Source organism: Lolium perenne, chromosome 6, assembly GCF_019359855.2.
Source record: "Lolium perenne isolate Kyuss_39 chromosome 6, Kyuss_2.0, whole genome shotgun sequence".
NCBI classification, from domain to species: domain Eukaryota; kingdom Viridiplantae; phylum Streptophyta; class Magnoliopsida; order Poales; family Poaceae; genus Lolium; species Lolium perenne.
The window spans coordinates 253,478,989-253,494,266 of NC_067249.2; the positions used below are offsets into that span (position 1 = coordinate 253,478,989).

General features: G+C 43.8%; 2 protein-coding genes across 2 annotated transcripts; both read left to right on the plus strand.

Moving 5' to 3' along the window:
- The first annotated feature begins 11,432 nt into the window (after positions 1-11,432).
- Positions 11,433-12,343, plus strand: LOC139831876 (probable protein phosphatase 2C 27). The gene has a single exon (XM_071821227.1). It carries the CDS (start codon positions 11,670-11,672, stop codon positions 12,168-12,170), a length of 501 nt encoding a protein of 166 aa, XP_071677328.1. The 5' UTR covers positions 11,433-11,669; the 3' UTR covers positions 12,171-12,343.
- Positions 12,344-13,193: 850 nt separating this feature from the next.
- On the plus strand, positions 13,194-15,041 carry LOC139832202 (uncharacterized). The gene is made up of 2 exons (XM_071821842.1): positions 13,194-13,647; positions 13,760-15,041. The coding sequence occupies exon 2, from the start codon at positions 13,800-13,802 to the stop codon at positions 14,931-14,933; it is 1,134 nt and encodes a 377-aa protein (XP_071677943.1). The 5' UTR covers positions 13,194-13,647; positions 13,760-13,799; the 3' UTR covers positions 14,934-15,041.
- Positions 15,042-15,278: the final 237 nt, after the last annotated feature.

The following is a 15,278-nucleotide window of genomic DNA, read 5'->3' on the forward strand; positions in this document are numbered from 1 at the left end:
TGATAATCTTAAATATGCTCATATTGATGATAAGAAAATATATCCTGTTATTATTAGTTCTAAGCTTATAGAGTTTGAAGAAGAAAGGTTATTGGAAATATTGAAGAAACACCGAGGTGCTATTGGCTACACTCTTGATGATTTGAAGGGGATTTCTCCCTCTATTTGCCAACACGCCATTAATATGGAAGATGATGCGAAGCCTGTTGTTGAACCTCAGCGTTGTCTAATTCCTAAGATGAAGGATGTGGTAAGGAATGAGGTATTACGACTTCTTGAAGCTGGTATTATATATCCTATTGCTGATAGTAGATGGGTTAGTCCTGTGCATTGTGTTCCTAAGAAAGGAGGAATGACTGTTGTGCCTAATGATAATGATGAGCTCATACCTCAAAGAGTAGTTGTAGGATATAGAATGTGCATTGATTATCGAAAAGTTAATAAAGTTACTAAAAAAGATCATTACCCTTTGCCTTTTATTGATCAAATGTTAGAAAGGTTATCTAAAAATACTCATTTTTGTTTTCTTGATGGTTATTCTGGATTTTCACAAATTGCTGTTAAAACTAAGGATCAAGAGAAAACCACTTTCACTTGTCCCTATGGAACTTATGCTTATAGACGTATGCCTTTTGGTTTATGTAATGCTCCTGCTACTTTTCAAAGATGCATGTCTGCTATTTTTCATGGTTTTTGCGAGAGTATTGTGGAGGTATTCATGGATGATTTTTCTGTCTATGGGAATTCTTTTGATAATTGCTTGCGAAACCTCGATAAAGTTTTGCAGAGATGTGAAGAAACTAACCTTGTTCTTAATTGGGAGAAATGCCACTTTATGGTTAATGAAGGAATTGTATTGGCACATAAAATTTCCGAGAGAGGTATTGAAGTTGATAGAGCTAAAGTTGAAGCAATTGAGAAGATGCCCTATCCTAGGGATGTTAAAGGTATTCGTAGTGTTCTTGGTCATGCTGGGTTTTATAGGAGGTTTATTAAAGATTTCTCCAAGATTTCAAAGCCTCTTACTAATCTTCTTCAAAAAGATGTACCTTTTGTTTTTGATGATGATTGTAAGGAAGCTTTTGAAACTCTAAAGAAAGCCTTAACAACTGCTCCTATAGTTGAACCTCCTGATTGGAACTTACCATTTGAAATTATGTGTGATGCTAGTGATTTTGCTGTAGGCGCTGTTCTTGGACAGCGAGTAAACAAAAAATTGAATGTTATTCATTATGCTAGTAAAACTCTTGATGCTGCTCAAAGAAATTATGCTACTACTGAAAAGGAATTGTTAGCTGTAGTTTTTGCTTGTGATAAGTTTAGATCCTATATTGTTGATTCAAAAGTTACTATTCATACTGATCATGCTTTGCAATCGGATACCTTATGCAAAAGAAAGATGCTAAGCCAAGGCTTATTAGATGGGTACTTCTGTTGCAAGAATTTGATTTACATATTGTAGATAGGAAAGGTGCTGATAATCCTGTTGCTGATAATTTGTCTAGATTGGAAAATATTGCTTATGATCCTGTTCCTGTTAATGATAGTTTTCCAAATGAACAATTGGCTGCAATAAAGGTGAGTTCGCGAGACAGTCCTTGGTATGCTGATTATGCTAACTTTATTGTTTCCAAGTACTTGCCTCCAACCTTTTCAGCTCAGCAAAGGAGGAAATTCTTTTATGACTTGAGGCATTATTTCTGGGATGACCCACACTTATATAAAGAAGGAGTGGATGGTATTCTGCGAAGATGCGTTCCCGAATATGAACAACAAGAGATATTGAGTAAATGTCATGGTAGTGCTTATGGAGGACATCACGCCGGAGAAAGAACCGCGCAAAAGGTTCTACAATCAGGTTTTTATTGGCCAACTCTCTTCAAAGATGCGAGGAAGTTTATTTTATCTTGTGATGAATGCCAAAGGGTTGGTAATATCTCCAGACGCAATGAAATGCCTATGAATTATACTCTTGTTATTGAACCGTTTGATTGTTGGGGATTTGACTTCATGGGACCTTTTCCCTCTTCAGAAGGTAACACTCATATACTTGTAGCTGTTGATTATGTTACTAAATGGGTGGAAGCAATACCTACAAAAAGTGATGATGGTGAGACCTCTTTAAGAATGCTTTTAGATATTATTTTCCCTAGATTTGGAGTTCCTAGATATATTATAACTGATGGAGGTTCTCATTTTATTCACGGTGGTTTTAGAAAAACTCTTGCTAGATATGGTATTAATCATAGAATTGCTTCCGCTTATCATCCTCAAACTAGTGGGCAAGTAGAATTATCAAATAGAGAGATTAAATCTATCTTGCAAAAGACTGTTAATAAAACTAGAAAGAATTGGGCTAGTAAATTGAAGGATGCACTTTGGGCTTATAGAACTGCTTATAAAAATCCCATGGGAATGTCACCTTATAAAATGGTTTATGGGAAAGCTTGTCATTTACCTTTAGAACTAGAGCACAAAGCTTATTGGGCTGTTAGAGAATTAAATAAATATCCTAAACTTGCCGGTAATAAGAGGTTGTTGCAACTGAGTTCTCTAGATGAATGGAGAAGTGAAGCTTATGAAAATGCTAAACTCTTTAAAGAGAAAGTTAAAAAATGGCATGATAGAAGGATTATCAAAAGAGAATTTAATATTGGGGATAAAGTCCTATTGTATCGGTCTCGTCTCAGATTCTTTGTAGGGAAATTACTCTCGAAATGGGAAGGACCATATGTTGTTGAGGAGGTGTATCGTTCAGGAGCAATCAAAATTAGCTCTCTCCAAGGCAATGCTACACAAGTGGTAAATGGACAAAGACTCAAGCATTATATCTCAGGTGATTCCTATAATGTTGATGTTGATATTATTCGAGTGGAAACACCGGAGGCCTTCATCAAAGGACAAATTGACAGTCCGCCAGAACTCGATTTTGAATAGGTAACAGTACTGGTAATGAAAAGTTCGCAATTTACTTTCCGAACAATATTTTCGCTGTTTTTGGAAAATATGGAAAATTACGAGATCAAAACGGAGTGGAAAAGACGCACGAGGGCGTGCCACCATAGGCCGGCGCGGCCTGGCCTGGGCCCGCACCGCCCTATGAGCTGGCCGCCTCGTCGCCCCTTTCCGACTCTGGTTCGACCTGGTACTTTACTTTTGTCGTGAAAAGTTTTGCTATATAATCCCCCGGATCCCTGGAGGTCCGTATATCGTTTTCTCGACGTGTTTTGTTTCGAGTTGTTTCTGCCAGGATTTGTTTTCAATCTAGGAGCACCATGGCCTCCAACAACAAGGGCAAGGGGCTTTCGGAGGAAGAAGTGAAGAGGGTGCCATCAAAACAAGAGCAGCAAGCCATTGGGAGCAAGCAAATCTTGGTGGGATCTGTTGACACTCGACGTTCTTTTTCTCATAACTTGCAGGGACCCTTACCACCCGCTCTTAGCCTCGACTCCTTCCCTGTGTTGGAAGAAGCTCTACGGACTACCGATGAGTTTTGTGATCAATATCGGGCCCTAAGAAGAGAAGTGGAGATACTCCAGGAGGAGAATTGCCGTCTCCGTAGAATGCTGGAATACCACTCGATTCACATCACAAGGTCATCATCGCCAACTTCAGATAACAATGAATCTCTTCGAGTCTTAGTGCAGAATTGCCAAGCTGAGAAACTGAAGCTGAAGGAGATCTGTAAGAAGCGCGGGAGGAGTTCATCACCACCATCGCCGCAGGAGTAATTCATCATCGGTATTGGCATCCCCTTGGTTTGTTCCAAGCTTGGGGGAGTGCCGCGGTATCACATCATCACTACCTTTTACTTTTTACTGTCAAGTAGTGTCATATCATGAGTAGGGAAGTTATCATATAAGATGGGTTGCAGTTTGGAAGTATCTCTCCTTTAGTTGGTTGTCTATGTATCCCTTGGTGTGAGTTATCGTTATGGAATATTAATGAGAAGTCTTATCATTTACATATTGCACATCTTATTTTAGTTTGCAATCTCTATTATATGATTTACCTTGTTGTTAGTATTGGTATCACTTTGGGAGCATTGAATAAATCTATTTGGTTTTGGCAAACTTAGCATTGGTCAATAGCAACAACACTTTGAGGTTTAAGTAGAAAAGAAAAATACATGTAGTTGTTCCATTGTCTTTCTTTCATGTTAGCTCATAGCTTATTATTCTGAAGTTAAAATTGTTTGTGCTTACAAGGAAGATGCATGATTGTTCTATCACATGTATATTTGTTTGTTTCCCTCGACTCTTATGCTTGCTAATTAACCTTGCTAGCCAAAGACCTGTACTGAGAGGGAATACTTCTCGTGCATCCAAACCTAAACCCAAACCTATGCCATTTGTGTCCACCATACCTACCTACTACATGGTATTTTCTGCCATTCCAAGTAAATACTTCGTGTGCTACCTTTAAACAATTCAAAACTTATTATCTCTTATTTGTGTCAATGTTTTATAGCTCATGAGGAAGTATGTGGTGTTTTATCTTTCAATCTTGTTGGGCAACTTTCACCAATGGACTAGTGGCTTCATCCGCTTATCCAATAATTTTGCAAAAAGAGCTGGCAATGGGATTCCCAGTCCCAAATTAATTAAACTAAATAGACACTCCTCCATGGTATGTGATTGATGGACGGCACCCGAAGGATTCGGTTAGCCATGGCTTGTGTAAGCAAAGGTTGGGGGGAGTGTCATCATAATAAAACTAAAATAAAAAGGCACTCCTTCATGGTATGAGATTGTTGGCAGGCACCCGAGGATTCGGTTAGCCATGGTTTGTGAAAGAAAGGTTGGAAGGAGTGCCACACAAAATAAAAATAAAATGGGAGCCACTCTTTGAAGGTTTGTCTGGCAAGGGGGTTAGAGTACCCGCTACCAGTCGTTGACAACGACAAACACCTCTCAAAATGTTACTTTTATTCTCTTTATATGATTTCAAAACTGAAAAGCTCTAGCACATGATTTAATCCCTGCTTCCCTCTGCGAAGGGCCTGTCTTCTACTTTATGTTGAGTCAGTAAACCTATTTCCCTCCATCTCAAGCAAGCATTTGAGTAGTTGTGATCAAACCATTATATTGTGATTTGCTTCATCATGTCTTTTATTCTTCCTTGTTTACTACAAGTTTTATCTGAATGAATATAGCTTTGCAAGTTATCAATGATCATGAGGAGACTATTATGATTGAGTATGCAAGTTGTGCCATATAAACTTTAACATGAGAGCGCTGCTCAATGAGATAAGTATAATCTGTTAATTGTTCTCTGACCAAGAACGAAGTTTGCCATCACCAACTATGATTTCTTATGCACCTTTATTTGTGATCACTTTGTACTTGTTTCAAGTTGAGTTATATGAGGAAGTTGTTTACTAGAATGTCTTGTGTGAATGAATATGATGCTTCTTGTCCGTATTTTATTTATCGACTCTTCACTCCATAAACATGTGGTCCTGTTTACTGAGTTCAGTTTCGCTTGGGGACAAGCGAAGTCTAAGCTTGGGGGCAGTTGATACGTCCAATTTGCATCACTATTTTATATCATAATTTGCTGTTATTCATTGATATATTTCATATTTGGACATAATACTTATGTTATTTCATCTATTTTGCATGTTTCATCATTATTGGAGGATCGAGCACCGGAGCCAAGATTCTGCTGGAAAAAGCACCGTCAGAACGCAATATTTCGGAAGATCAACTGTGGAAGGAAATTATACCAAAAATCCTATTTTTCCAGATGACGAAGGAAGCCAGAAGGGGGAGCCGAGAGGACCCAATGTGGGCCCAGACCACAGGCCGGCGCGGCCCATGGCCTGGCCGCGCCACCTGGTGGTGAGGGGGCCCCACAGCCCCTTTCGCCTCCTTTTCTTCGCGAAATCCTTCGTCCCGAAGACCTAAGCCACAGAGGGTACCTCACGAAGAGTTACAGCCGCCTCTGCGGGGTGGAGAACACCAGAGAGAAAAGAACTCTCCGGCGGGCTGAGATCCGCCGGGGAAATTCCCTCCGGGAGGGGGAAATCGACGCCATCGTCACCGTCATCGAGCTAGACATCATCTCCATCACCATCATCATCATCTCCACCATCATCACCGCCGTCTCCACAGCTGGACATCGTCACCGCCGTAGCAATTTGGGTTTGATCTTGATTGTTTGATAGGGGAAACTCTCCCGGTATTGATTTCTACTTGTTATTGATGCTATTGAGTGAAACCATTGAACCAAGGTTTATGTTCAGATTGTTATTCATCATCATATCACCTCTGATCATGTTCCATATGATGTCTCGTGAGTAGTTCGTTTAGTTCTTGAGGACATGGGTGAAGTCTAAATGTTAGTAGTGAACTATGGTTGAGTAATATTCAATGTTATGATATTTAAGTTGTGGTGTTATTCTTCTAGTGGTGTCATGTGAACGTCGACTACATGATACTTCACCTTTATGGGCCTAGGAGAATGCATCTTGTACTCGTTTGCCGATTGCGGGGTTGCCGGAGTGACAGAAACCTAAACCCCCGTTGGTATATCGATGCAGGAGGGATAGCAGGATCTCAGAGTTTAAGGCTGTGGTTAGATTTATTCTTAATTACTTTCTTGTAGTTGCGGATGCTTGCAAGGGGTATAATCACAAGTATGTATTAGTCCTAGGAAGGGCGGTACATTAGCATAGGTTCACCCACACAACACTTATCAAAACAATGAAGATTATTTAGCCGTATGTAGCGAAAGCACTAGACTAAAATCCCGTGTGTCCTCGAGAACGTTTGGTCATTATAAGTAAACAAACCGGCTTGTCCTTTGTGCTAAAAAGGATTGGGCCACTCGCTGCAATTGTTACTCTCGCACTTTACTTACTCGTACTTTATTCATCTGTTACATCAAAACCCCCTGAATACTTGTCTGTGAGCATTTACAGTGAATCCTTCATCGAAACTGCTTGTCAACACCTTCTGCTCCTCGTTGGGATCGACATTCTTACTTATCGAAGATACTACGATACACCCCCTATACTTGTGGGTCATCAATCACAAGCACACAAAGGGTGGGGTAACCCTGTTTTGATCATCATTTGGTCAGAGACCAAGTGAAACCTGGAAGAAATGGCAAGGACCAGGGATCAATCAAGCCTATACCCATGGTTATGCCAACCAGAATAGTGGTAGCATCATCCAAATGGAAACAGGAAAGAAAACAATCCCAAAGACTTATCCAAGTACAACCAGATCACACTAGCCCTTCTAAGACCATCAGAATATAGACATTTATATGTCTATTTTCTTTTCAACATCAATTATACTGGAAGCCCATGTGACTACCAGTAATATTGCACAGTAGCATACAGAAGGGGTAGGAGCAACCTTTACTAGCACATCAAGCATTGCTAGGGTCACAACAGCTACCTAGCCACAAAGTAAAGCCACAAGAGAAGCATATCATCACTCCAAGGAGTTCATGCATCACAGGAGGTGCCAACACATGTTGGTTTCCATCCAGATAGGGCATAGGATGCACCAGATCACTACTGCATCAAGTAGATCATGTCTATTGTCAGAAATAGGAAGCCAAGCTTCACTGACAAGCATAGGTAAATAAAAACCACACACCAGGCCACTGCATCATTACCCAGATGGGTTCAGAGTGAGCTAGGGTACCCAACAACTGTTGGCATCCCTCTAGCTTCACTTAATCAATCTACATGATCAATACTGCTCAGCAGTTCACATCAATTATCCACTCAATCAACAAAGGCAACACAGATAATTGATATCAAAAGTAAATCATGAAACAGACCCTTGCAAATGATCCAGTGGATCACTGCAAGCAACAACAAACACTGAATTAGGCAGAGCCTACACTAGCACAAGTGCATGTGTCACACAGACACCAGAATGAGCACCAGATAGGCCTGCATGTAAGCTTAACAATTAATCAACAAGCCACCGTTGATCACATGCTCACCGTAGCTTGCTAACACTTGATACGTATGGCTATAAGCAAGCATAGCACCGCAGATGAGCCACTCATCAAGAATTACACCCAAGCCTTAATCAATAAACAGATACTGAAGTAATAATCATATGATTGTATCCAGAAGCACATCAAAGGCTTGATGAACCACTGGATCTTGCTAAACAAATAAAGCATATATCACTAATCACTGAATCATACAGTTAAGCCAACAGTAATGCTCAATTGAGCATGCTCATGAATTTGAGCACAAGGAACAGCACACCATTGCTCTGGCACTTGCAAAATTGCAAGTAATACACACAGAACTCAAGCCAGAGCAGTATTCATGAACACACTTGATATCTAGCAAGCTTATTAATAAGAACAGGGCACAGAGGTAGAGCTAGACAAGGAATGCAATCATAGCCAACACTCAAAACTAGAAATTCTTGCACAGAGATAAGGCAGGGCTTCACACAGAAGAAAGACATCTCGCATAAGCAAAGACAAGAAGACACGCAAAGACAAAGAAGAAATAAGAAGAAGCAGTAAGCACGGCCACAGCAAAGATAAGCACAAGGAACAGCAAGCAATGGCCAGAGCTAGAGGATGAAGAGAAGAGCAGGCAACAAGGAGAGAGAGGAGGGGATTAATGGAGCGTGTACCTGGAGCAGAGCACCGACGTGCCATGGCGGCACGGCGGCACAGGCCACCACGGCAGCGCCAAGCCGCGCCTGGCCTGGCGTCGCCGAGCAGGGGCGCTCCAGCACCGCCACGGCGCCTGGATCGACAGCGAGCGACGGAGCACCACAGATCACCACGACCGTGCCGCAGAGGCGTTGGGGACGAACGGAGGCGGCGATGAAACACGGATCGGCGCGGACCGAACGGTGTGCCGTCGTGCGTCCGTTCGATTGCGACCAATCTCGTCGCCGGCGATGGCCGGAGGCGGCCAGAAAATATCGGCGGAGACGGCGGCGACCACGACGTCGCCAGAGCTCGTTAGGGTTAGGGTTCGGACACGCGTGAGAGAGAGAGGGAGAGAGTGAATGGGTTGGGCCGGACCAAGTGGGTCCGCCAACCCTAAACCGTTGGGCCACCCTGACAGGTGGGCCCAAGGGGCAAAACAGTCTTTTCATTAAAAACCAGAAACTTTGAAATTAAATAGAAAATTAATAAGAGCTCTAAAAAAATAATTAAAAATATGAAAATTGATCAGCATAAAATTCTCTATTTAAATAAAATATCAAAGAGAATTTTTGAAGACAAATAAGAATAAGTCTTAATTTGATGATTTAAATAAGGATTTAAATCACACATATTATTTTCAATAAAGAAAATAAGTCCATTAATGCATTTGGACTTTAAAAACATCTTGACAATATTTCAAGGTTGTATTTACCCTAAATCAAGTATCTCCAAGTTATTCTTAGTATTAACCTCTCACATGAAATAACAACGACATCGGAAGGGGGAACAAACCCTAAAACTGGAATCATGCATAATTGCTTCTTTAACCATTGCCCTTATCGGACAATGATGATATTTTTCAGAGACAGAGGACAAGGGTCAGTCCACACCATCCAACTGCAAAACTTTGCAGTGTTCAGGCAAGTTCATCGCTTGCTCATATCATTTGAGTATTTATATCAAATTACTTGCAAAGTATTATGGTTATCACTATTGCATAAAAACCAAAACCACTACTTTCATAACTATGAATATGACTATGTGGTGGGCAATGGAACCATGGATTGTGTTGATATGGTGGAGGTTCCATTGCAAGGGTTATTATCCATCTAGGATTAACAACAAATGTCGCCAGTGATTCTTGTGCCGTAATACCCGTGTTAACCTTAAGATCCGGAGTGGGACGGAGTAGTCAAAAGTGTTTCCACCTCTCGTTCATCAACGGACGCGCTTTACCGTAGTACACTTGTAATCCAAGGGGGCAAGCTGGTGAGGCTGGGGAGTCCTAAGTCCCCACGGCATTGTCCGTAGTACACTTGTCGCCCGAAGGAGCAAGATGGTGAGGCTGGGGAGTCCTAAGTCCCCACGGTATTGCGGTCTATGATGGGTTGCAGCTACCGGCGAAGGAGTTTGGTTCGATCCTGCATCGTCGTCGTGGTCGGGGTCCACCCTGAAATATATGGGAATAATGGGACCGGCGAGGACCCAGGGTCGGGGCATGCAACAAAGGGTGGGTGTTCGAGGTAGCGGAGGAACATGATTGGCTAGACCTTATACCGGGCCTCACACCGAAGGAAGTGTGGACGGGAAAGCTGCCCGGTTGGCACCAAGGTTAAGATCTCTTATGGGTAAAGCAACACACCTCTGCAGAGTGTAAAGAACTGTGACCTGTCACTCCCTGTTCCGGGATATGGAACTGCGAACGCGCCCGGAAAGGAGCTTCATGAAGTTCTAGTAAACCGGTGAAGGCTGACGGACATAGCTCTTGGAAATAAAAGCAATCTCTTGAAGAAATGTTTATCAAAACTTGCATTGATATTAGACTTTCTGGTCTAATATCGTAGCTAGTGCATTAAACACCTCTTCTCTATAATGAACTTGTTGAGTACGCTCGTACTCATCCCAATCTTAAATCCCTTGCTTAGATTGTCTGAATCGTCTGGAGGAGGACTACGACCACACTGAAGGAGCCGAGATCATCGGTTATGAAGAACCAGACCTCTCTGGAGGTGTTGAAGGCGTAGACTATCTCATAGTCTATGGAACCGGGGAGGTTTCCGGAGGAGATCAAGCCTAGAAGCATCAAGTAGTAGTAGTAGCCGAGCAGCCCGAACTCTTAATACTTTGCTGCTCGAGAGAATAAATGTACAACTTAATGAGACATCTATATTGTAAGCTAAGTTGGGTTCGCCTCGAACCCAGGAGTACTCCTCTTAGGACCCAAGAGGAGCTCCGAGACGATATGTGTATGATACTTGTAATATTAAATGAATGAGTTATGGACCTGCTATGTTCTGTTGTACTACTCTGAGGGATGTAATATTTGCGGAATGTTACTTCGTGAATGTTATATCAACGACTGGCATACTACAACATGCAGTGGTATGCAGGGTCACCACATGTATCCCCGGCTTCAACCCCATCTTGATGGCAACGTCAAAAAGCTTGTGGGTGTGGTGTGGTCTTCAAGGATCTCGTCTGGCAGTGGGGATCTTCGGATCATCAAGGAGCTTCATCGGCAGTTCATCCTATTTCTTCGTCTCCGGGAAGGATGTGGTCTTTTTTACCCGTTTGGCGACTTCCCGTCCGCAATCGACAACGTAGACCGACTCAGGGAGGAGCGGCAGCGGCGGCGCAGGTCGACACTGTCTAGAAGTTGAAGATGAAGGGCTTCTCAAGGATCTCGTTGTAATTTTCGTATTTAATTGATGATAGAACATTATAATTAATGTGTACTGGAGCTTGACACTAGGTAAACTTGTTCCTAGGCATTCTAAGTCTGTACTAGTAGCAGGCATGTTTACAGTATTGTTTAGGATAGTTTCTCAGTCTGTTCCCTATGCGTCATTCCGGAATTATTTGAACTTAAGCTTTGCACTTTCTACTGCAGGTTTTTTTTTACCAATAGATTCCAAGTTATCAGCAATGCTAATTGCCCACATGTCTTCTGCAGATCTCTTCTTGTCGCTAATGCTGGTGATTGCCGGGCAGTCCTTTCCCGGCGCGGTGTTGCAGTTGAAATGTCGAATGACCACAGAACCTGTTGCCTCCATGAAAGAAAACGTGTAGAATCACTAGGCGGCTACGTCGACGACGGCTATCTGAATGGCCAGCTTGCGGTCACCAGAGCGCTCGGCGACTGGCATCTCGATGGCCTGAAGGAGACAGGCGAGCCGGGTGGCCCGCTGAGCGCGGAGCCGGAGCTTAAGATGATCACGCTGACTAAGGACGATGAGTTCTTGATCATTGGCAGCGACGGCATCTGGGACTACTTCTCGAACCAGAACTCTGTGGACTTCGCACGGCAGCGGCTCCAGGAGCACAACGACCTGCGGCGGTGCTGCAGGCAGATCGTGGAGGAGGCGATCAGACGGGGCGCAACGGACAACCTGACGGCGGTAATGGTCTCCTTCCACCAGGAAGCCCCACCGCAGCTCAGAGTGGCCAGCAGGGGCAGGGTTGAGCGGAGCATCTCGGCTGACGGGTTCAATAACCTCAGGGTGCTCCTGGAAGGCCAGTGATGGGGGTGGCACGCCATTGTTGCCACCTCTTCTTGTCGGTGTTGTTCTACATTGTTGAGTGTTAACTGTACGTAGCGATTTGCGGGTTCTGCTGCTGCTTGTCTGTCCATTGATCGATCGTCGACATGCAAATGGCTATTGATGCCCGAGAATAAACCGATGAACCCTGAAGATCTCACCTGTAAATAATTTGAGAGGTCGGTAAGGGTGGTAGTAGCGTGCATCCAGGGGGCTTTGAGGCTCAATATGTGATGGTTTTTTGCCCCCATTCTTTTCTCCTGTAAGAGAAACTGTTCTGGTATTATTAATCAATGTAACTGGAGTTGGTAACCACCGATTTATGTTCGTGTTCATTTTGCCTGTAGTAAGTAGGTTTAGCAAGCAACTGCAATGCAGTAGCGAACAGAACAAGCAGGAAAAATGAAACCTGCTGGCCAATACTACGATACAATCTGACAGTGTACAGGTTAACATACCATCCAAATCAACTGACCTGAAACTTACAATTGTGGCTTCATGGGAGCGGTGGATCATAAATAGCATTAGACTGTTAAAATGTTGAGCACTAGCATGATTTCACAGGAAAAGCTAACTATCCTATTCAGCCTAACAATTATCAATTATTGATCAAATCATTTCCAACTAACACTAAATAAATCCCAGAGTAAGTCAACTAAACTGGAATAATCATTATAATAATGTCGGCAGCAGCACTTGTGTGCCATCAGGAACATTGGTTGTTGTTATTGGCATGGTTATATTCCAAACAGAGACATACCTCCATTATATAAATTTCTTTTGATATAAAATCAGGTTCACAGTGCACCAAAAACTCACTTATCGCCCACTAGGTTGTCCCATAAGATGAAAACCACAACTACATACTACTGATGATACAAATTATTTGTAGCTCTCTCAATTCTGCCGAACCGGACTGGCTGGTCTTCAGTCTATCTTCCACCGCTCACCTTATTTACGGCTTATGCCCGCGCGCTCTAATTTGCTGGTCAATTCAAGGCTTTTGGGGTGATGCTCCGTCAGATACCGGGTGAACGGGATAAACGAACTGACTGTCCTGTTCCTGTGGTCAGGCTCTTCGTCGTTTCTATAGAGGGTGACCGCCCCAAGTGCCTTCTTCTTCTTCATGTCGACCTCAACCAGCCAGGTGCGGTCCCTCTCGTTCAACTGGAAGTAGATAACATTGGAGTCGGCGAAGCTGAGGAGAGGAAACTGTGGCAGGATCAGACCTGGAAGACGCTTGTCAGAGCCAAGAGCAGCAGAGACGTCGGTGCCGTGCATGACGGCGACATTCTCCCATCGCATCTTCTTGAAGCTCGTCAAGTCCATATCTCAGCTTCGCCGTGGGAGATCCTTCCACTCTCACCTACCCTCGCTGGATTGGGGAAGGGACGTCCTGGGCGAATTTTTTCCCCCGAGTCAAAGTCTATGATGGACTCCTAATCTGAGTGGAATTCGGGTACGATCAAACCGCACCGCTTCTCGATCAACATAGTTTTGCTTATTTATTCGGGGGCCGGTTCCTGGTTTTCTGATTTTGAGGAGTTGATCTGTTTGGTGGCAACACACAGATCACAAAGCCCCACCGCCACCGGAGAGGAAGAAGACGGCATGTCAAAGCAGCAGCTCATGCTTCAGCCATGTGGCCACACTGTGAAGCGGCGGCGGCGGCGGGGGCAGTCGCAGCCGCGTCAGCGGCAGCATCTTTATCTCGTGGTGGATGACTGGGAAAGGGGATACAGCGTGCGCAAGATAGATGTCGATGCCTTCGACTCTGAAGCCCACGCCGAGCCCTTTGACTCTGAAGCCGACTCTGATGCCGAGGCCTTGGACCTGGATGAAGATGCGGAGACCCTCCCAGAGCCGCCTGTTATTCGCTTTAAGGCCCCTCACTGCAGATTGTGGTATTTCGGCGGGCATGGCACCAACATACTTGCAATGCCAGTCTCCAGCAGAGCCGACAACGCCTTCCCCGTAATCGACACCAAAACTCTGGGGCTCACCCCCTGCGCACACCCCGATGGCCACAAGGTATATCACAAGCCTGTTTTCGCGTCTGTTGGTGGCGAGCTTTACATGATGGTGGAATCCAGCGTGTGTGTGCTTGGTGCCCCGCCACCGGCACCCCACAACAAAGACACTCAGTGGTCTTGGACCATACTCCCAGACTTGGCCCCGGTCAAGTCTAGTTGCATCACATCCTCTGCATTGCACCCCGATGGCCACACACTCTTCGTCTCCGAGGTGAAAAGCACCTTCTCATTGGATACTGAGAAGCTTAGCTGGAGTTGCCAAGGAAACTGGGTCATGCCTTTCAAAGGCCAAGCCTACTTTGACAACGAACTTGATGCTTGGGTTGGACTCTGCCGTCACAAAGGTGGTATTGGTTATGTGTGCTGCTGTGATGTGCCACCTGTTGCCACCGCTGCCAAATGTGGTTCCATGCCGGCCTGGAAGCTCGGCAAGGACCAGCTCTTCTCTCAAGACAACGAGAGGCACCTAGGTGCCAACCTTCTCTACATGGGCAACAACAACTACTGCCTAATTCAGTCTCTCCTCCACAAAAAATATAATCAACGCTGCCAGGGGCCACGTCGCCTTGTGCTGTACGTCACCAAGTTTGGTCTCAAGTATGATAAAAATGGAGAGCTGAGGACAACGCGGCTAAGTGCGCGCTCTTACCAGATGGTTGAAGGACACGAGCTTAATGATCTTTGCTCGACTCCTGTGGCATTCTGGATGTAGTTAACTTATTTTTAAACCATGTATGACCCAGATGCCCTCTTCTATGTATTTTTGTACACCTTCCTGAGTCAAGAGCTTTCAGATTCCAGTTATGAATATTTTAATTTCTGTAACAAGTTCATATTGTTTAGTTGAAAGTTTCAGTTGCTAGAAACAGTGAATGTTCACTACATATAACTGTTATTGATAATGCTTCGTGTTTGCTTAGGACTGGATGTTTCCATATTTTAAGGTAGACGCAGTACATTGCCTGTCCAGACTGCTATATACAGTATATTCGTACATATGAATTCTTCATCTTCGATCTGCAGTAAAGTGTTGGACTTTTTACAGTGTGTGAGCGGC

Bases quoted from the DNA above. Each gene is read 5' to 3' on its own strand.
- LOC139831876 (XM_071821227.1), top strand. From the start codon at position 11,670: ATGTCGAATGACCACAGAACCTGTTGCCTCCATGAAAGAAAACGTGTA.
- LOC139832202 (XM_071821842.1), top strand. From the start codon at position 13,800: ATGTCAAAGCAGCAGCTCATGCTTCAGCCATGTGGCCACACTGTGAAG.